The sequence below is a fragment of the Antedon bifida genome, chromosome 10, assembly GCF_963402885.1.
Source record: "Antedon bifida chromosome 10, ecAntBifi1.1, whole genome shotgun sequence".
Classification (NCBI taxonomy): Eukaryota; Metazoa; Echinodermata; class Crinoidea; order Comatulida; family Antedonidae; genus Antedon; species Antedon bifida.
Genome location: NC_136235.1, coordinates 516,754 through 537,729, shown reverse-complemented (window position 1 = coordinate 537,729; position 20,976 = coordinate 516,754). Strand labels below are relative to the sequence as shown.

The 20,976-nt window shown below is 34.3% G+C and overlaps 4 protein-coding genes across 5 annotated transcripts; 1 reads left to right on the top strand and 3 right to left on the bottom strand.

Moving 5' to 3' along the window:
• Positions 1–3,984, bottom strand: LOC144853997 (uncharacterized). The gene is made up of 2 exons (XM_078711880.1): positions 3,771–3,984; positions 1–2,839 (listed from the first exon to the last, which is right to left on the bottom strand). The coding sequence occupies exons 1-2, from the start codon at positions 3,771–3,773 to the stop codon at positions 1,922–1,924; spliced, it is 921 nt and encodes a 306-aa protein (XP_078568006.1). The 5' UTR covers positions 3,774–3,984; the 3' UTR covers positions 1–1,921.
• Positions 3,985–4,789: 805 nt separating this feature from the next.
• Positions 4,790–6,529, bottom strand: LOC144854382 (uncharacterized). The gene is made up of 2 exons (XM_078712327.1): positions 5,952–6,529; positions 4,790–5,582 (listed from the first exon to the last, which is right to left on the bottom strand). The coding sequence occupies exons 1-2, from the start codon at positions 6,455–6,457 to the stop codon at positions 5,126–5,128; spliced, it is 963 nt and encodes a 320-aa protein (XP_078568453.1). The 5' UTR covers positions 6,458–6,529; the 3' UTR covers positions 4,790–5,125.
• A 1,960-nt stretch (positions 6,530–8,489) lies between these two features.
• Positions 8,490–13,427, bottom strand: LOC144853634 (uncharacterized). 2 transcript variants are annotated; one of them, XM_078711371.1, is made up of 5 exons: positions 13,269–13,427; positions 11,295–11,531; positions 10,279–10,352; positions 9,619–9,699; positions 8,490–9,494 (listed from the first exon to the last, which is right to left on the bottom strand). In XM_078711371.1, the coding sequence occupies exons 1-5, from the start codon at positions 13,312–13,314 to the stop codon at positions 8,625–8,627; spliced, it is 1,308 nt and encodes a 435-aa protein (XP_078567497.1). In that variant the 5' UTR covers positions 13,315–13,427; the 3' UTR covers positions 8,490–8,624. The 2 variants fall into 2 exon arrangements, with proteins under 2 accessions (XP_078567497.1, XP_078567498.1); XM_078711372.1 differs by lacking the exons at positions 11,295–11,531; positions 13,269–13,427 and adding an exon at positions 10,648–10,704.
• A 2,058-nt stretch (positions 13,428–15,485) lies between these two features.
• On the top strand, positions 15,486–20,774 carry LOC144854841 (nuclear inhibitor of protein phosphatase 1-like). The gene is made up of 7 exons (XM_078712830.1): positions 15,486–15,545; positions 15,920–15,980; positions 16,453–16,606; positions 17,018–17,247; positions 17,848–17,995; positions 18,548–18,612; positions 18,848–20,774. Exons 1-7 carry the CDS (start codon positions 15,511–15,513, stop codon positions 19,190–19,192), a joined length of 1,038 nt encoding a protein of 345 aa, XP_078568956.1. The 5' UTR covers positions 15,486–15,510; the 3' UTR covers positions 19,193–20,774.
• The last annotated feature ends 202 nt before the right edge of the window (positions 20,775–20,976 follow it).

The window sequence follows — 20,976 nt, the reverse complement described above, 5'->3', positions numbered from 1 at the left end:
GTAACAAAAATAACAAAATATAAAATTATTAGGTAAAGTAGAACAAATATTACAGAAAAATAAAATTTTAAAAATATATATATATATTTATATACAAAAATACAATTATTTACAATATACAATGGTACATTTGTTAATAAAATACTATACATATTCTATACATTCATTAAAAACAAGACAATGTTGTTTAAAATTATATATTAACTATTATTTATTTATTTAAGAATATCTTTATCCAGGATTACACAATCAGGTAAAAGAACAACATGTGTTGCATTGTAGTCCTGTCTTTTACAAAATAAATCTGGGGAAAAAAGAATTTTAGTTTTGTGAAAAAAAATTACAGTACCGTACCGTATTCATTTAAATCATAGAAACAATCCCGTCCCGTTTTGTAATACATAAATAAAATATTTCGGAGCTATTATATCTTTTTCCATTATTATGACGGTATAAAACATTTTGTTAAAAATAACTTATAACAAAATATGCTCTTAACAATGTGGTACTTCAACCGTTTCAACAGTTCGATAGAAAAGACTATAGAGTAAACACAATAACCTGTGTACAGAAGTAAAAGTATACTGCTGATAAAGGCATTCATTATTTCTTATTTAAATTACTTTATTGCCAGCGTTCAGACGTTTTAAAAGCAATTCTTTACAATATACTGAGTAGGTCTTAGTACATTATTTTGTATTCAAAATACGGTATAAAATACTAACCATGCACATGTAGGAATCAGTTTAATTTCCCCATGATAAACCATAAACACAATGTAAACATTATTTTGAGGAAGAAAAACCAAAAAATCTGGTTTGTTATTATTTGCATTAGTGATAAATTATTTATTTTTAAATTTGGTATAGATTTTTAAGTGTATATACACAATATGTTAGATACAATTGATACTAGAATGGTCATTTTTCTACGAATATGATACGAATAGTAAATAATTGTCAATAACTTGCTGTGATAAAACTTAACACAATAAATTGCGAGGACAGATCATATACTGGTTTAACTGCATGTCCTATTATGGTAACATTACAAGACTTATTTACATTTCTTTGCAGCTAGTCTTTGTGAAATAAATAATGTTCTATGGCACATACAATATAATGCAATTATTATAAACACTTTTGTAATACACATGTTTTGTTAACAGGGTGGCGGTGACGTCATACCAATCTTTGTATCAAACATCGACTTGTTTACAATTCACAATGTTAAAAAAAAAAGGGCAATTTTTGTGGAATAATTTGTAGACATGGAGAAAAGAAAGACAGTTATTATGAATTGTTACAAAAAACAGATAGCAGAGTTCAAAATAGAATAGTGCAACCCTAATTTATAGGTCCATGCTGATACCAAACAAATATTACTTTTGTTTTTGTTTTCGAGTCCTTATTTTTCACTCAAAAACGAGTATTATATCCGTATACGTGTTATAATAAACTGGATTTCTATAGTTTCATTTTCGATGATTGTCAACCCAAAGTTATCTGCGTCAATCTATAAATTACATATGGCCTTTTAAGTCGAAGAATGTTTATACTGGTCTATTATGTATTGGTAGATTTGTAACGTGTCCAGTCTGTTGAATTCTAGTAAACTCGATACAAGAGCAGGTATCACACATTCGGCTTCCAGCCATGATATATGTATTGGTAGATTTTTAACGTGTCCAGTCTGTTGCATTCTAGTGAACTCGATACAAGAGCAGGTATCACACATTCGGCTTCCAGCCATGGTATATGTATTGGTAGATTTTTAACGTGTCCAGTCTGTTGCATTCTAGAGAACTCGATACAAGAGCAGGTATCACACATTCGGCTTCCAACCATGGTATATGTATTGGTAGATTTTTAACGTGTCCAGTCTGTTGAATTCTACGGTGAACTCGATACAAGAGCAGGTATCACACATTCGGCTTCCAGCCATGGTATATGTATTGGTAGATTTTTAACGTGTCCAGTCTGTTGCATTCTAGAGAACTCGATATTAGACTTTTGCTCATTTTTGTTGCCAGTGCTCCATCGACCATTAATTTTTTAACGTTTTCAACAACTTTTTGTTGTACATTTAATTTTGATATTTCTTCTGCAAGTTCAGTCACAGATAGCGTTTTTACTGTCTCGATATTGCTTTCGTCATCACTACTACTATCAATACTGCTACCGCTGCTGTTGTCATTCGCTGACGAAATAGCTGGTTTAATGGGTAAAGGCGGTGGTTTCTTGATCAATATTCGACTGCCAGGTTTCTTTGGTATTGGTGGTTTACCATTGAAGCTGATTTCAAGTAAATTTAAACCACTCATACGTTGTTTATGAACATAAACAATTTCTTTATGGAGACCCCTTTCGATCCTTCTGTTGCAAGGTGGTTGAATAATCGGGGTGACAACGTTCACCAACTTATTGTTGGTTGGGAAGCCTACTGGTTTTGTTGGTATTGCGGGTGGCCGTATGCCTTCTTCACAGGACACTTGATATTTTAGCTTAGGCGGCAGCAATGGTTTTTTTCTATTAACAGGTGTTTCACTCGTCTTACGATTCAAATTTACACGTGTCTTCTGCAGGAAGTCAGGTGACACAAGTGGAAGTGTTTGTAACTGGGGTGGTGGGGAATACGGTGAATGAAAAACTGGACGTGTTGGAAGTGTTGGGGACAAATCATCTTCTGTTCTGTTTGAGAACTGTAATATTTCATCTGGTGAATCATAAGAACCGTCGCCTTCGCTATCACTTGTTTCTGGAGTTTTTAATTTAGGTCTTTTCTCAATATCGGCATCCAGATTGTCAACCGATCGTTTGAAGATTTTTCTGATCGACCTCTGTCAAAAGAGAATAATATTATGACTCTTCTTTAAGTCTCAAATATAATTAACTTAACTTTTCAGTGTAACATTTGCGCGCGCGTGGAAATGATGGTTGTAGGTGGCATATGCGCGCGCGCGTAAAATATGTGTCTTTCGAGTGTTATTAACGATGAAAGTAGGCCTATGTTTGAATTTGGAGAAGGCGTTTATTTTTGTGGATGTAACCTGTATAATCAACTAAATTCCCCTAGATTTTAAAAAATGCAACACAATTTTAAAATACCAATAAGTGATATGATACAGTAAAAATTGTATCAATATCCTTGGTAAATTGTCTAGTCTACAAATAGTTAGTAATAATTAGTTATAATAGGCCTACCGTATTGTGTATGTACATATGGCGGAAAGTTTATTTGAGGAAAGGGGGTGGGGGACGGGGAGTTTATTTATTTATCTAATAGAACGATGTTCTATGGAGGTATAGGGTGATTTATTCAAAGCAGGCGTTTATTGGAAGCGACAGACCATTCGAACTTTCGCTTGCAATTGGTGAAATTACTTAAGCGTGGTTCCCACTGGCGACGCAACGCAAGGACGTAACGCAACGCAAGGACGTAACGCAACGCAAGTGAATTGACCAATCACAAGCGATGGCTTATTCGCTTGTGATTGCTAACTGTCTATAACTTCGCTTGTCATTGGTTAAAATGCTTGCGTTGCGTTTACGTCCTTGCGTTACGTTCTAGTGGGAACCAAGCTTAACGTTGCGCGTACGTCGTTGCGTCGTCTTGCGTCGCGTGCACGTCGTCTTGCGTCAACCAGTCTGTATGCTTTTGCCGTTTTCTTAAGAAATGGTTTTATTAGAGCAGCATCTTAGACTACACTGTATTTTTGGTTCGTTAATCAAATTGTTTAGTATACTTTTAAAAATGAAACTTGTACTCACCATTGTGTTTAGTATACTTTACAACCTCTTTTAGAAAGTGTGGAGCATGGTCATTACCGGACCAAAAGTGTGTACCGTTCGTTTTTTCAAATATAGGCTACGTGTTTACTAGTAAACCCAATGCAGCACTGTTGTGCGTCACGCATTGCAGACCAATAACAATAACAGAAATATAATAACTGGTTTAGTCACTGTGAAAACATAGGTAGAACAATTGGACCATGTGACTTCCGTTTCTTCTGTATACAGACCAAACAAATACCAGAAATGGATTTATTATAAATGTTGTAAACCAATCGGGAAGCAGTGTTGAGATAGTGAAACTATGGATGACCATAATGTGAAACTAACACAATCGTGTATGCTGCCATCTATGTTGAAATGGCCATAAAATGTTTTATTCCTTATTTATAATATTATACACCGAGCTGTAAAGTATGATCCTACAGTGGCCCAATAGGGTTGATGAAATCTGACCGTTGTAGGGACTTAATTTGTCCATATTAGGGCCGTTGGTAGCGCTGTTCACAATACGGCAGAGCCATAGGCCGTGTTTCCGCAGCCAAAACAAAATTATCGGTTAATTGATCAGTCATTACCAAACAACCAAGCCCAATAACATTGCAACAATTTGTCCTTCAGGGTTAAAAATTATCGCATTTATCCGATAATTATCTGATTTGAATGAGATATTTATCGGTTAAACACCGTTTCCACGGGCAGTTTATCGGTTAATTTATTGATTTTGAGGGCGCAATTGTATTTTGTTCATAATAAGGGATTGTTAAAAGTAAATGATAAGTTACGGAATTATACGGAAAAGGAAAATGTGTTCCTCCTTTGTTTTACTGTAAGATTCTTCATAGAAAATTTGATTGACCTACGCGTACAGTATACAAAACATACACACTTATAGTACACAGTACATAATACTGTTTAACATATTGAATAGGCAACTTAGACAACTTTTATTAATGATTCGATTTATATGTATATATGCCAATAGTACCAACTTAATTTTTTATATGCATTTGAGATGTTGAATAATAAGAGAACACGACTAAGAGGACGGTGCTAGAGATGTGACAGCGCCACCCCCTTCCCAACCCCTATACAAAATGCTATATTTACAAATCAAAATCTCCGTCCACGTACATCCATTTATTTATTTATTCATGCAAAGGCAAATATTTTAATTTAAAAGAAGTTCCATAACTGATCATCAATTATTGTACAAAATGTTAAAAATGCGATCTTAAACGAATAAATGACACTCATTTTAGAAGTTGTATTTTACGTAATAATAACTAATTGATTTTCATTTTCAATTTAAATATAATTATTGTATTTTATATTTAAATTGTTTCATAAATTATTTCAGGACTTTTTTTTAATTCAACAAATGAAATTCCATTTAAACCGATAATTTTTGTGAAATCAACTGACATGTATTCGTTCCCATAATGCCTTGCAATAATGCGATCATCTCTTTCTCCCTGAATCACTGCGTTCGTAATTTGAAACTTGACTTCTGATTTTGAAGAAAATACTATTATACTGTTGTCTGCCTTGCAGTTTCCCGCCAAAAAGTCCTCCTTGCTAGTTTTTTCCAGTATAAATTCACCTTTTTTTGATTTGCAAAATAAGTCTTCGTGATTGGTTGAATCTTCGTCAATAACGCGCACGCGCTGTGGTACTGGAAACTTGCACTCTATCTGTCGCAATGTGTATGGAAGAGGATCCGGTACGATTTCAAAATACCCAGTGCAATCCATGTTCAACGTAAAGAAATTCTTTCCTCGAAAAGAACATCTGCAAACAAATTTAAGAAAATGAAATGTTATCATAGGTACTATATTAAAATACGGTTTGTGTGGTACACCATTGTGTTTCCAGGTAATTAAGCATGCCGAAACGTAAAGGTTGTTTTCATAAATCATAATATTTCCTTTCTAGAAACACACGATGGTGTACCACAAACCTTTAAGAGCATGTGTTAAGGTATTAACCTAATTTTCAATACAAAAGTATAATTTAGGCTAAAATAGGTTAATTGACAATTGTAGTGAGAGTGAACTAAAAAGGTATTTGCGCGCGTTTATCAGTTTGCGCGCGTTTATCAGTTAGGCCTACCGGTAATACGGTAGTGTATGTATGTGGTTGGTAGTAACAATAATTTACCTTAAAAATGGTGTTACTCCAGTTCTGGTAGCATACGACGCTATACCTTCTACATCGATGATGGATCCAACACGAAATTTATGTTGATTCGCTTCTGTTGAAATATTCTCTAACTGAGCTGTGACTTTTACGGATTTTGGAAGAATGCGTGAAATCTGTGCTACCGTATACGCGCGCGTAGTGTCATACAGAACGTGGAATCGTCCTTTATAGTCCATGGGTAGGGCAAACTTGTTTGATGTTTCAGTAACAGGCTTAGCGATAAACACCTCGTTTGTGTACTTTTTATGTAATACATAGGTTTTATCTTCATTGTTATTTTCTCTGGGCCTGGCAATTTTAACGATGTTTGGTAACATTAACTCCCGCTGATGTAGGTACATGGCAGATACGGCTTTGTCCCGCCATTCTACGGTATGGTCCTCACTTTTACAAGTGTACTGCCGACGTAAACGCCTGATGGACGATGTGTATCGGTGCTTCATCTTCTCTGTAATTTCTGTCATTTTACACCAGCTTGTTTGCTTTCAAAACTGAAAATAACATTGTAGACTTGGCAAGGCTTGTTAAATACTGACTATCGTTCAATAACCTATTTCCTTATGTTATAATTTCCTTTAATGGGGGTTTTTTTTGGTACTGCACGTCATAAATCCTGTAAAAACCGGTAACAAGTACCTATTAGTACAGGGACGTGTGTATACACACTATATATATAGGAGTTGTTGTTGTTGTTGTTGTACCTAATCTTATTTACTTGACATTTAATATGAAGTACGCTTAAGCATGTTGACACGAAACCCACCGCCTTTAAATGTATTATTATTATTTGTTTTGATGTATTGTTTCCTGAATGGTTTTACGTAGGCCCATCCTTTCCTTGGAAAGAATGAAAAATAGATTGCCTGGTAATGATATAGCAAATTACACGAAACCATTACGTAGACAAACTTCCGTATATAGCCAATGAAGTTTGTGTTTTAATAGTCAGTTGAAATACTTTGAAGCGACCATCTTCTTCTATCTCAACCCATTATAGATATCTGCGCTCAGTCTATCGCTGGTTTCTATTCGCACAGTGCATGAGCATGGCCTTGAATCAACGATACAGAAGACGCCACTTGGATGCAAGTGAGTTGACCAATATCACACGAGACAATTTGGATGATAAATTGCGCCGTGATTGGTCAAAATACGTTCGGTGCGCTTACGTCTTCCCGACAGCGAGGTCATGCACGCACGCGCAGTGAACGATTGCACGTACACTGTGTAGACAACAGTAATATTTCGAGAGCGACGTCAATTAGGTGCATGATTGTGTTTTTCCCTATGAAACAAAAACAAACGAGAAATATATTTTTAGTTATTATTTATTTGGATATTCTGGAATTACTCATTTCTGTATACAGAAAGTAATATAATAATCACAAAACGTATACAAAACTGAGATGAAGTCGAAACTTATTTCCAAATAAGAGCAGTCATAACATTAATGTTGCTGTATTTATTGACGCCAATGAGTTTCGTCAGTTTTAACAGTTTTAGAGAATAAGGAAATAAAACATACATATTGTTTGCTCTATGTTTTTGTTTGACGAAATAAATGATATGATATGATATAAAATTATTCAAAATTCAAGGTATATTTTTCGTACAAACGTAGGCCTATACCACTGTACATAAGTGTTTCCATTTAGCAACGTAGTTACACCAATTAAGGTTTAAAGCAGAAATATTAATAATTGTTTATTAACCTGTTTGTTTTCTGGAGGATAATCTAATAGAATTACACAATTTTGATATAAAAATTGAAATGACACAGTGTAAATATTCAAAGTGAATCATAGATTTTACTTTTTTATAAAACCAATTGATAGAGAATGCAGGAGGAGCTGCTAAATTATATATTATTTTCGTCTGAGAATCATCAATGTTCGCAATTAGCATACAAGGCAAAGACGTACGCGCAACGCGCATAATCACCAATCACAAGCGCCAGTTTGGTTGATCCGTTGCTAGCTTACAGTGAGCGTGCGGCGTCCTTGCGTTCGTTCCTATGGAAACCTTCCACGTACTTGATGATACCAGAAAACAACCTTAAAGGATAGCTCCGGAGGTATAAAGTTTTTTTAAAGCGATGTTATTTCGCAATGCTATAGTTCTGCTTTACCGATGACGAAAAATAAGGTGTTATTATAAATGTTGTTGCAAAGGTTTTATTTTGTAATAAACAATATCAATTTTAAACCCGCTAGCCTTTAAAATCCATACACCTAAAGAGTGTCACGTTATTGTTCAGCCTGTTGTTTTTGTTGATGCGTTTAAAGCTCTGTCTACACTATCAAACTGTATGTGAATTTAAGAAAAAGAGAATAATAAACCTATGGAGAGTTGAAGATGTTAACCGCATCAAAAACGTGCAAATGCTGTTTTACGAAATTTTGAAGTGATGTCATGTTGATGTGTCCTTTTAATAAAGTTGGAATATACTTTGATTCAATTTCGGTCGGTAAGACATAATTCAAATATCAAATATTCAATATATCACACTTTATGTGACAAAAAAATGTGATGTGCCTTTATATGGACATGATGATGTCATATTACTACCATATTTGGGCATATTACTACCATATTTTGACACATCACACTTTATGTATTAATTATGCACTTTTAAAAACCATCATCACTGTTAACCAATGGACTCCATCCTTTGTGTGCAAACTTAAAGATTTTAAGTGCGTCTAACTTGGTCACCTCCAACGAATCTTGAATCAATTGTTTTGACATATCTAAGAGTAGGGATCCATCAATAGCTTGATTCCGTACCTTTTCATCACAAGACACGTTCAGTTTCAGTGATTTTAAATGTTTAATTAATTGCGATGTACTTAACCCGGAAGTAATTCTTTCATGTATGTTGACATTTTCACTTCTGCTGTCGAATTCGCCATACCGTTTGTTATAACGATAGCAACGTCCTTTCCTATAGCCATAGTAGGAGCTCACTGGCTTATAATCTTTTGCAGTTACGTAATATGTATCTTCAGTTGGATTAATAGTGCCACCAACGTGACCACTCGAACCTGGTGCCATACGCGCCATGTCCTCGTAACTAGAGCTGGTGTTACCGTCCTGAGAAGGTTCTGAGCCACTATCTTCAGTAGTGTGCGTCCGCTGATGCGACAGACAGGCTCTTGGCGGTAATGGAGGAGGTCGGCATGGCAATGCTGATAATAATCGTTTAGGTTCACTAGTCTTTTTAATTTGGGGCAGTGGCATCGGAGGTCGACTATCAATATCGTATATACGTTCATCTTCAAATAGATTGTCAACCGAAGCACTGATAGTGATAGTGGTGTTTGGGGTTGGTAGGGGGTCAGCTGGGCGTCGTTTGATTGTTTTGACGCGTATAGGAGTGTTCATTGACGCATTTCTGCTAATACATTTGCTGTCTGGTTTTTCTTGAATTTCGGTATCACTCTTAGCTTGAGATAATTTACGACGGGTCCTAAATGGCCATTTAGATCCTCGCTTTATTCTCTAGAAGCAAAATTAAAAAGACAATAAGAACGTGTAATTACAATTGTTGAGAAACTCAAAAAATGAACTTAAAAACTTATATATTTTAATTTTTTTTAGTAAAAACTATAACCATCTGCCTTACTTGTATTGTTGCAAATCTGTTGACCTGTGGTTTGTCGACCATGGTAATGACGTCATGTGTCAAGCAGTCTTCGGAGTCCCCCTATTGTAGAATACAATATTGAATATTATAAGAATATAAATCATGGATGCAAACAATAAGATGATCATGAACGAAACACCAAAGCTTTCGTTCTCAGAAGAAGATTGTTTTATAGTGAGTTTTTGGAAGGTTTCTTGTATAGTGTAAGAATACCTCAACTGTAATACTCACAGCAGAATATATTGCCTATTGAGAATGTGTGAAGAATACTAAACCGTTTATGAATGCTGCAAAATCTGGAAAAATTGTTTTTCTTTCCAAACTACCCACTTTTATTCACATTCATCATTAAAAAGTTTCCTTGTTTTCACAGGTCTTCTGGTGGCTTTTAAAGTTCCACATATTTAAACATTTTAAAATGTATGCTTTAAAAATATGAACAATTTATGGTGTAAAATATGCTTAAAGGCCAAAAAAAGTTATTAATACTAATGTAATGGTTTACTTCTTTGTATTTTTTTAAAAAGGATTTACATTCTCTTCATTTAGACATTACATTACTATGCTTAGAGTTAGCTATCAATTTTACATGTAAACTTTGTGGAACAACGTTATGTAGTAACATTAATAAATACTTACTGAATCTTTTGTATTGTAGCATTGATGACCAAGTTGCTGAGACTTTAATTTAGTTAAAGTTTTGGATTCTTCAACTGAAATTAAGTACAACAAGAATAATATGATTAAAATGAAATCATTTCCGCATTTTACTCTATAGCACAGAAAAGTACAGCAAGTTTCACTTGTATTGATAAGGTAAAAAAATTGAAACCAGATATAAAATGATTTGATGCTTCAAGAAAAAGATGGTAAAGTAAGTAATTTCAACAATGATGAAACGAAAGTAAGAGAGTTTTATTCTACAAACAAAATAATGTTATTTTCTATATTAAATATTAGTATTTTACTACTAACCAGCAACTATTTAGAAAAACCATTAATACGTACGTTTACGGCGGTGTATACGCAATTCCTGTTTCTTAACTTTTAGCTTTCTTTGCATGATTGTTATGCTCAACAAAAAAATACACAAAACATTGGTTATAAAATAGAAAGTACTATCAAATGTTTTAATAAAACGGCGGTTTAATTGTAGTTAGTATTGTAATTTGAAAGGTTTGAAAGTTCTCAGCAGCTACCATCAAGTTTTAAAAAAATGCCAGTGGAATCTGCTTTTCGAATTACCAGGTTTGTTGAGTAGCAGCCGATGGGTGGCAGCATCTTTTTTGCTATCTATACGTGGAGGTGGCACAGGCCTTGGAACTACTGATTGCCGTTTTTTAACGAATTCTAAAAAATATATTTGATGATAAAAAAAAAAATAATTATATATAATAGTCTCGAAAGTAAAATAGTACTAGGATATAATTCAATTGTCTTAGTCCACTTAAGCTCTGTCTACACTATCAAACTAATTTGACAAAAAAAGTGTGATGTGCCCAAATATGGTAGTGATAATAGTGATGACGTCATTGTGTCCATATATGGGCACATCACATTTTTGTTGTCACATAAAGTTTGATAGTGTAGAGCTGAAGTCTATAAGATTCTGACATCAAATACTAACAAAATTAGGCTATGCAAAAAGGTGTTACCAATGAGTTCAGGAGACTTTCTTGACAATGTGTGCAGGACTGTCGTTGCTTTAGCTTTCGTATTCTTAGAGCTACGAGTATACCCGATGGAGTCATCATCTGATGTGTGGTCGAGTTGTGGAGCAGAGTGGTTGAGATTCCGTTTGCATAATGGAGTCACTGGTTCACTCGTGTAATACTCACTGGCAGATTTCATTGAAATACGTCTATTATCAAAATTCTCTGTATTCACTCGTTCTGTCATGAATAAGTACATAAATAATGGTCCGAAGAATTCTACTAAAGGTTTGCTTTTGTTTTCACTTTTATTCTAACGCTATATTTGACTATGGTATCGATTATGTATAATGAGTTTAAATCGAGTTCTGCACGCAATATAGGGCATAGGCAATCTATATTAGAATAAATGTATTGCAAAACAATAATAAAAAAGATGATCAGAAGAATAACGTATATTTTATAGAGCGGGTGCGGGTGAAAAAAAACTTGTTTAGGCATAGGCCTGACATTTTCCAAGTTTAAGTGCAAATTATGAGGACCTAGCAGCTCTATTTTTGTCTTAGCTCAGCCCCAACCATGGTAGATTGCGAGTGCGAGCCAGCGAGGCATGCAATTCATGTGGGCCATGATGAAGGAAATTCAACGGAACAAAATTATAAAATACAAACAGCGCGAGCAAAAGCCTAAATTTAATATAATTTGTACAATTCATAAACAATTACAATAATGAATCGGTCGACTGGGCTACAATTAGAATGACGTCATATGAAGCTTTTATTTTAAACTACTTTGATTTGTTGCGGCTATAATTTGTGATTGAATTTTTTTTTTTAACTTAAATACAAAAAATGTGTTAAAGAGTTTTTTTATTAAATGAACCCAAAACCGATTTGAGTGCAATGTGTGCATTTTTGACAGAAGGCGGCAGGCATGCCTGCGGTGGCAAGAGGCGTCCCGCTAAAATAGATAGCCATTATAAGTGTAAATAGATAGTGAATGTATGCATCATGCATATGGCTGTGAGCATCGCAAAGAGCTTACCATTATCCTACTTAACCTAACAATCTAAATATCTCTTTTAAAATAAAAGAAAAACAATATTAATTTTCTCTTTAATTTAATAACAAAATTCCGTTGATTTGACGCGGACAATAGTCTATTCAATTTATACGTGCTTCATATTACATAATTCATCGTTACGTCATAAATATGCATATTCATGAACGTAATATTGAGGGAACCAAACTATTAGTGTAATAACCTGGTTATAAACAAGATGACCGGTTAGCTCAGTCGGCTGAGCGTCGTGTTAATAACACGAGTGTCGTGGGTTCGAACCCCACGCTGATCGTGGTGGTATAGAGTTAAAGCTATGCGATCTACTGTGTTTGGGGTCCATAGAATTATATGTCCTCTTTTCCACCACACATCAGGTAGCAACATCAATGCATCTGGTGATGTGGTGGAAACGACCCTTAGTGCTGAGAGCACATTTAACATCTCTTTTCTTTGGCCTACGCCACCGTACCTGTATTCGATCTTGTAAATGTTATGGTTAGCGCCCTCAATTTAGGAACCCGTGTTATACTAATCCAGGAAATTACGAACAATTAATATCGAACATTTTTGTAAAGATGCCGATGTCTAGTTCAACTTCGAAGTTGGACTTATCCGCCGCTTAGGATATGAAGCCGAGTTTTTTAAGTAGAGAAAACCCACCTAAAACTTTGAAGTCGCATCTCGATGTATTTTATGTTTGTTCTATTGGTTTACCGCCATGGCTCGGATGAATTGCATGATCGCACTCTCCGGTTGATCTACTAGATCAACTTAATGTAACGTTTTGCTCCTTCGCATCATTATCAATTATCTACGTACTATTAGTTATTCACATTAAATGTATACTAAAGCAAACTTAAATGTTTCAAAACTTTAGATGCGCAGTTTTCAATTTTGCAGAATTAGTAAACTTACCGATGCCCTTCCGTTCAGTAGACATAGTAGCATCTGACAATGGCATAATAGGTACTGTACTGTCCAATGTAGTTCGCCTGGGCAGTTTAGGCGACGGACAATAAATATTCTCCTTCTTAGTGTCCACCACTAACTGAGGATAGTCAAATTTTAATAACCGAACAACATCAATATTGCTCAATGTAAACTTTGGACCAAAAGTCTCAACCGCTTCCTTTTTTTCACGTTGTCTTGTCAGTAGAGATTCACTAACATAAAATTGTAAATTAGCCAGATGAGAAAATAGAAAGATTGTTTTATATCCAGTATTATTACACGAACAACCCGCGTAGTATTCCTCTGCGCATGTTTTCTCTGCTACAATTGGGTGTGATGTGTAATTGTTCATACGAGAAAGAAATTCTGGTTCGTGGTCGTTGAGGTCGCCAGTTATTCGAAGTTTGACGGGTAAAGTAAACTTGTTTATAATCTCCTGCATAGTATATGGTAACACGTCGGGGATCACCTCAAAATAACCAATTGTGCTTGTTGTTAATGTAAATGTTATGTTTTCCCGACACACACAACTGTTGATGAAAGTAGTTGGAAATAAATAAACGATAAAAAAGAAGTATCATCCACGGGGTGCTCCATTAGAGCTACGGACTAATAATTAAGGCTTTAAAGCTCGGTTCCCACTAGGGCCGGCGCAACGCAAGGACGTAGATGCAACGCAAACGAGTTGACCAATGACAATCGATAGTCAAATAACTACATCGCTCAGTGATTGGTCAAATCCCTTAAGCTTGTTCCCAATAGAGACGCAACGCAAGGATGTGGACGCGACGCAAGCAAGTTGGCCAAACTGTTCGAATAATCCATCGCTTATGATTGGTCAAATCCTTTACGTTGCGTTACGTCGTTTTGTTGCGTCTCTAGTGTGAATCAAGCATTATCAATGGTGACAATTAAAAATATACCTACCTTAAAACTGGCTTTATTCCGTCAATGAAAGCACAGCGTCGAATTCGGACTATGCGTATTATTTCTCCAATTTCTAATTTAAGCATATTCACTAATTTTGAAACATTTGTAAGCTTCGACATTATACGAACTTGCTGAGGATTTATTTCAATCAAGTCTGCTGCGGTATAAAAACTCTTTGAACAATCATGAACTACATTAAAACATCCGCTGTAGCTAACTGGTAAATAAAGTTTGGACTTAGAATCGTCAAGATTACTTGGTATTCTAAGCTGAACTGTTTCTAGATTCCAACGGTAGTGTAACATCACCATATCTGACTCGAACGTAGTAGTAGGTGAAAGTAATTGTTTTTCATTTTTCACAATTCCAACGAGACTAGGCAAGGCTGGATCTAGTTCAAACAGTTCTTGAGCACTCAGTCGAATATCGTATCTCATGTGATCAATTTCCATCTTTAATGTTAGGCCGCTCTCAACCTAGCACGTAGTTGACGACAATTCTGAAACTCTCGAAATCCCGTATTGATTTCGTACGTGAACAGGTTAGGAATCCATTGGAAATGCAACAGAGTGACTATAGGCCTACTCCTATCATAAATTAAGGTGTCTTCTATCGCTAATAATATATCGGACAGGCTCTTTATACTTTTATTATAGTTTGTATAACATGTTGACAATGATAATCTAACCTATACTCTAAAAATGTTCAATAAAACGTGACATGAGCATTTCCTGCTACTAGTTGGTTTCAGTGTTAATCACACTTTCGTTACTAACACACTTTCTATGAAATGTTCTTACACGAATGTTATTTTTAATTGTTTAGAAATTCTATTTTTGACAAATATATCCTATTATGGGCAAGTGATTAACGTGAATGTTTACGATGTATCTTTTCTCTCACGTTTTGTATTATGGCATGTTGTTTAGGCCTCTTACATAAAATCTTCACCATGTATGGTCTTTTTAATAACACTGGTTCAATAAAATACAAATTTTTATAAAATTAATTATAAAACAAAATCAATCAAGTTTATATGAAATAACAATAAAAATGTCACTTTGACAAAATTAAAATTCTTACAGTATTTATGCACATATATTCTGTTTGTTCATATTGGGAAAATTATTTGTTTTTTATGATATGTTGAAAACAATGCTGTTTTTCTTTTTTTTAACGTCAATAAACTCGTCATTTCAATTCTGATATCTCTACGTGTACGTCTAGTCTACCCTCTTTTCCAAATGGTATCTTCCGGTAAGAGACGCTTTTTGTGATGGCGGAGGTTATTGAATTCGATGTGCCCTCATGGTATGAAATTTCATTTATTTATTCTCAAAATATTGCATTTTAGATATATTTACATCAAAACTAAAGAATTATTTAAATTCCAAAATTGTATTGCATAATATAAAACCAAAGTTTGTTAACCTTAGTGTAAATCTAAATGTTTGTATGACCATCTAGGCCTAGGGTTATGCCTCCTATGATGTTGGCTGGCTTTCTTAATACCCGGTCCGTCCCGCAAGGACGTAAAACGAGGTCGCTTCGTCCTAGAGTCTTTTCGTTCTGTGTTATGCTAGAGCTACCTTATTTACCCTGCCTATCTTGATTTTATCATAAATGTGATTTATGTGAAATACTTGTCTCGAATTTATTAATAAATTTGACAATGCTTTTTACAGGGCTGGTAAACCTCATCCTGGGCTTCATCTTGATGTTCTTAAAGATGGAAAAATGATTGAGGTAATTAAACAATATAATAATATAAAGAGTTGGAGAAATAAAGATACAGATATATAAATATTAAAATCATTTTATTCATTCTGTGTTTAACTTTAAATAAGGGAAGTTGATTACAATTTACATTGCTTGTCTTTTTGTTTATACATTAAAAACATTTTTAAAAAATAGAATATTATTACATAAAAATAAAACATTTCACAACAATATGATAACAACAATTAATTGATAACATTTAAGTTCTGAAATTGTCTGCCAAAGTTAAGTTAGGTAGTAATTACATCAGTTACTATGTTTATTGAAGTTGATCAGTTCATATTTTCTTGTCATTTGTCGGAAGGTTTTGTCGCATGTAAAAAATATTTAATTTATACAATATTTAATTAGGTATTTCAACCCAATGCCTTTTGTGGTTACTGTAGGGTGAAGATAAAATAAAATTGAAATATATAAAATAAAAATTGATTTGTTTCAGAAAATGATGATAGATGAGAAGACATACTATTTATTTGGAAGAAATTCATTGACGTGTGATTTTGTGATTGATCACGCATCCTGTTCACGCGTGCATGCTGCCCTCGTGTACCACAAACATTTAAATCGGTCTTTTATTATTGATTTAAACAGCAGTAAGTCTCTCAGCATTTATTATGTTACATATGATTATTATTTGCTGTTTTTAATTTTACATCTTATAGTAATAAAATATAGGTGATAATGCTACTATGGCTGAAAACCATAGTAATAGTACTGTACTTCTAATATTAGTTTCTATACTAAATTCATTTTGTTTAATTCAATCAAAAATAGCAATTTTACATTAATAATAAGATGAAGTACCATTGAGTAGTATAAAACAAAATAAAAAAGAGTGCATGAACGAGAGCTATATGGCATAATTCTGTAAACAGAATACAGTTGGAACACCCATCAATAACGGTATGTTGTGATTAAAATTATAATACTGTAATATAGCATACATAGAATACAATACAGACAAAGTTTATTAAGTAAAGTAAAGATGTTCTTTTTTTCTCAAGCACATGGCACTTACCTTGGCAGTATAAGACTTGAAAGAAAGAAACCCCAACAAGTACCAATAGACAGTACAATCAGATTTGGCGCTTCAACGAGGGCGTACATTCTACGAGAAAAACCGCAGAATGCTATCACCCCTGGCAACAAGTCGGAACACTCTGAAAAACAGTTAGAAGAGGAAGAAATGCATGGAGGGTTATTAGGGTTACCAGAGGAAGAAACGGAACTGGCTGTGAGTAGTCTTAAACTCTGTCTACACTATCAAACTAGTTTGACAAAAAAAAGTTTGATGTGCCCAAATATGGTAGTGATATGCCCAAATATGGTAGTGATAAGCCCAAATATGGTAGTGATAAGCCCAAATATGGTAGTGATATGACATCATCATGTCCATATATGGGCACTTTCCATTGTCCTTGTTGCCAAGTCTAGACCTGCAGCATAAATGAATAACTATTACCTGATCTCCTTGTCTTTCCCATAATTGCTACCAGAGTTACTTTTGATATCATTATAGTAAAAAGTAAATTGTGGGGGTGTATCAGCTTTACTTGGCCGAATTGCGCATAGGTGTGGATGACACAAAACCGTATTGTGTTGTACAGCTGCCACTGAATGATAGGAATTGAGATGGGCCAGTACACACAATGTAACCCCCTACTTTCCAAAAGATTCAATGGGTCCTTTAAAGTGCACAGGTATACACTGAACTCTGTATCTTGTTCTACCACCAGAACCATGATCAAGGAAAGAGACTTGTATGACTATATGTTATCTAGTGCCCCTTGAAAATAGAATTTGTAGTAATCATTATTATATTGTTGTTTTTTAGAATTTAACAGAATTCAATACCGCTCATAATAAGCGTCTGACGGCGGTTGGGATAGAAGAATCGGCCGCCACTGAAGCTGCACGTGCCAAAAGGAAACGAAAACATTTAAACGTTGTTTTCAGTGAAGATGATGAGATTATTAATCCTGGTAAGTGTACTGAATAATGTAGCCAATGGGAAAACAGGAAGCAAGCAAGATTGGTGTTTGTAAGGTTTTATGCTATACCCTTGCACACACCAATCTTTCATTTTAACCGATGTATTTTATCTATATTTTAAACAATGTATTTTATCTATATTTTAAACAATGTATTTTATCTATATTTTAAACAATGTATTTTATCTATATTTTAAACAATGTATTTTATCTGTATTTTAAACAATGTATTTTATCTATATTTTAAACAATGTATTTTATCTGTATTATACCAAATTTTAACCTTTTTAACTCATTTTTATGTGAATTTTTAACTTGAACAAATGAAAATAATTTCAAACCATGTACTATATTTTACTGTGTTTGAATAAATGACTACTAATCTATGATGGAATAAAGAAGGAGAATACTCCTAATTGTAAGATGCAATTATGAATTTTAACATAAACTGAAAATCAGAACTGACATTGAACGATCTTAAAAGTAATATTGTGTGAAAGGCAAATGCAAATGTGTCTTAATCATTACTTTGTATTTTTTCAGAGGACATTGACCCCTCTGTTGGTCGCTTTCGAAACCTAGTGCAAACATCGGTAGTTCCTGTAAAGGTGAGAATAATTGTGCTTCTGACCATAATAATTCAATTCTTTATTAATACATCAAAACAAATTTAATAAAATTAACATCAAGGTAGGCAAGCAACAAAACAAACGGCATCAGAACTTTCAAAAACAATTATGTCGCCTAAAAAAGGTGGAGATAACATAATTAGTAACGTAATATGTTAGTGTCCATCTTATTGATTTTTGTATTTATGCATATTTATTTTATTTATGTGTTCAGAAACGCCGATCAGACAATTCAACGTTTTCAACAGAAAGTATAAATAAACGTTTACAAGGTTTTAATTACAATTCATTGTATTCTGACCTGCCACAAGAAGAGTCCAGTTCATCGTCGGCCATTTCACCCACCTCCCCAAAATATGGCCTCATGAGCTCAACATTGAGCTTTATGCACACCCCGAATTTGGCACCGGACGTTAACCCAGCACCAAGTGTGGTACCACAAGTTAACCCGGTATCAGTACCGATAGTTGGACCAGTGGGACCAGCAGAACCAAAGAAAAAGTACTTTCCCAAGGAGGCATGGCCTGGAAAGAAGCCGACACCTTCTTTGCTTATTTGATCTGCAGTTAAAGGAGGCGTGGTCTGGAAAGAAGCCGACACCTTCTTTGCTTATTTGATCTGCAGTTAAAGGAGGCCTGGCCTGGAAAGAAGCCAACACCTTCTTTGCTTATTGATCTGCAGTTAAAGGAGGCGTGGCCTGGAAAGAAGCTAACTCCTTTGCTTATTTGATTTGCAGTTAAAGGAGGCGTGGCCTGGAAAGAAGCCATCACCTTCTTTGCTTATTTGATCTGCAGTTAAAGGAGGCATGGCCTGGAAAGAAGCCAACTCCTTCTTTGCTTATTTGATCTACAGTTAAAAGAGGCATGGCCTGGAAAGAAGCCAACACCTTCTTTGCTTATTTGATCTACAGTTAAAGGAGGTGTGGCCTGGAAAGAAGCCAACTACTTCTTTGCTTATTTGATCTACAGTTAAAGGAGGCGTGGCCTGGAAAGAAGCCAACACCTTCTTTGCTTATTTGATCTACAGTTAAAGGAGGTGTGGCCTGGAAAGAAGCCAACACCTTCTTAGCTTACTTGATCTGCATTTTGTGAACTATTTGTTTCAAATGTAAATATTGTAAATGTTTACAATTCAAGTACCCTACAAATACATTGACCAAATAATGTCTTGAAAAAAAAAAGTTTCTGGAAACTAGCGTACTACAATTTCATGTAGAATTTCTATTTTCTAACAAATTGGCTAGGAGGTGGTACCTTGAATCAAGGTCACATTAATTGGCTAGGAGGTGGTACCTTGAATAAAGATCACATTAATTGGCTAGGAGCTGGTACCTTTAATAAAGATTACATTTATTCGTAAGGTTTTCTACAAGTTGAATGTTTTATAATTCTATTCTTTAAATTTAGTTTATTTTTTTTTTAATTTTTAAACCATAACATAAACTGTTCATGTTTATAATGATTAATTTATATGCTATATGCCGCCCTCTATTGGCAATATATTCGCCGTACTTTAAAGTGTTTATTATTGTTAAAGCATAGACCTTTCTAATTTATAGGTCCAGTACTTTAAAGTGTTTATTACTGTTAAAGCAGAGACCTTTCTAATTTATAGGTCCATGATTAAATGTATTGAAATTTGCAATTGATTAAAATGAATTATACATTTTTGTATACATATTTATTTTAACAAAGGTCGTTTCTGTATACCCACAATAAAAACCCCAAATAATTTAACAAATACTGTTTTTTTTCTCCTCTCTTAGTATTAGTATGGACACTTCAAGCTCTGTCCACACTATCAAACTTTATTTGACAAAAATGTGTGATGTGCGCATGAACATGATAATGTCATATCACTATCGTATTTTATCATATCACTAAAATATTTGGGCACATCACACTTTTTTCAAACTAGTTTGATATATAGACAGAGCTTTAGACACGAGGGATGTTCATGCTGATATATAACTTAGTACAAGGTACGGAAGCTCCAACTTTCTTGTAGTGATGTTAATTATCAAAATGATCAAAAATACAGGACGATTTGTAAAAGGTTACGTAAATATAATTGTACAATAAAAGTGTTTAATAACTTCCATAACGGCAACCCGTGTTTACGTTTTCATAATCGTCATTTACACAACATGTATAAAACAACTATTGTAAAACGTTAAACGACTTTGAGATTACTTCAATGACATGTTGTTTGTTGAATCTGACACGATACTTTTATCGTTATAAAAACACTTCAATCATAATTACTGGATAAGTTTATCCGGTTGTTTGAGGGCGGGAAGTGTTCTTACAGGAAAGTCTTATAAATTCACAAGTTCCTTTCCTT

What these genes read in the sequence shown, in the direction of transcription:
- LOC144854382 (XM_078712327.1), bottom strand. Translation starts at nt 6,457, where the DNA reads ATGACAGAAATTACAGAGAAGATGAAGCACCGATACACATCGTCCATC. An exon ending in GGAGTAACACCATTTTTAAG is followed by an intron (nt 5,583 to 5,951) that starts GTAAATTATTGT and finishes ATTTGTTTGCAG; the next exon opens with ATGTTCTTTTCGAGGAAAGA.
- LOC144853634 (XM_078711371.1), bottom strand. Translation starts at nt 13,314, where the DNA reads ATGCCATTGTCAGATGCTACTATGTCTACTGAACGGAAGGGCATCG. An exon ending in AAAGTCTCCTGAACTCATTG is followed by an intron (nt 10,353 to 11,294) that starts GTAACACCTTTT and finishes ACTTAATTTCAG; the next exon opens with TTGAAGAATCCAAAACTTTA. An exon ending in GCTACAATACAAAAGATTCA is followed by an intron (nt 9,700 to 10,278) that starts GTAAGTATTTAT and finishes ATTCTACAATAG; the next exon opens with GGGGACTCCGAAGACTGCTT.
- LOC144854841 (XM_078712830.1), top strand. Translation starts at nt 15,511, where the DNA reads ATGGCGGAGGTTATTGAATTCGATGTGCCCTCATG. An exon ending in TATTATTGATTTAAACAGCA is followed by an intron (nt 16,607 to 17,017) that starts GTAAGTCTCTCA and finishes TTTTTTCTCAAG; the next exon opens with CACATGGCACTTACCTTGGC. An exon ending in AGGAAGAAACGGAACTGGCT is followed by an intron (nt 17,248 to 17,847) that starts GTGAGTAGTCTT and finishes GTTGTTTTTTAG; the next exon opens with AATTTAACAGAATTCAATAC.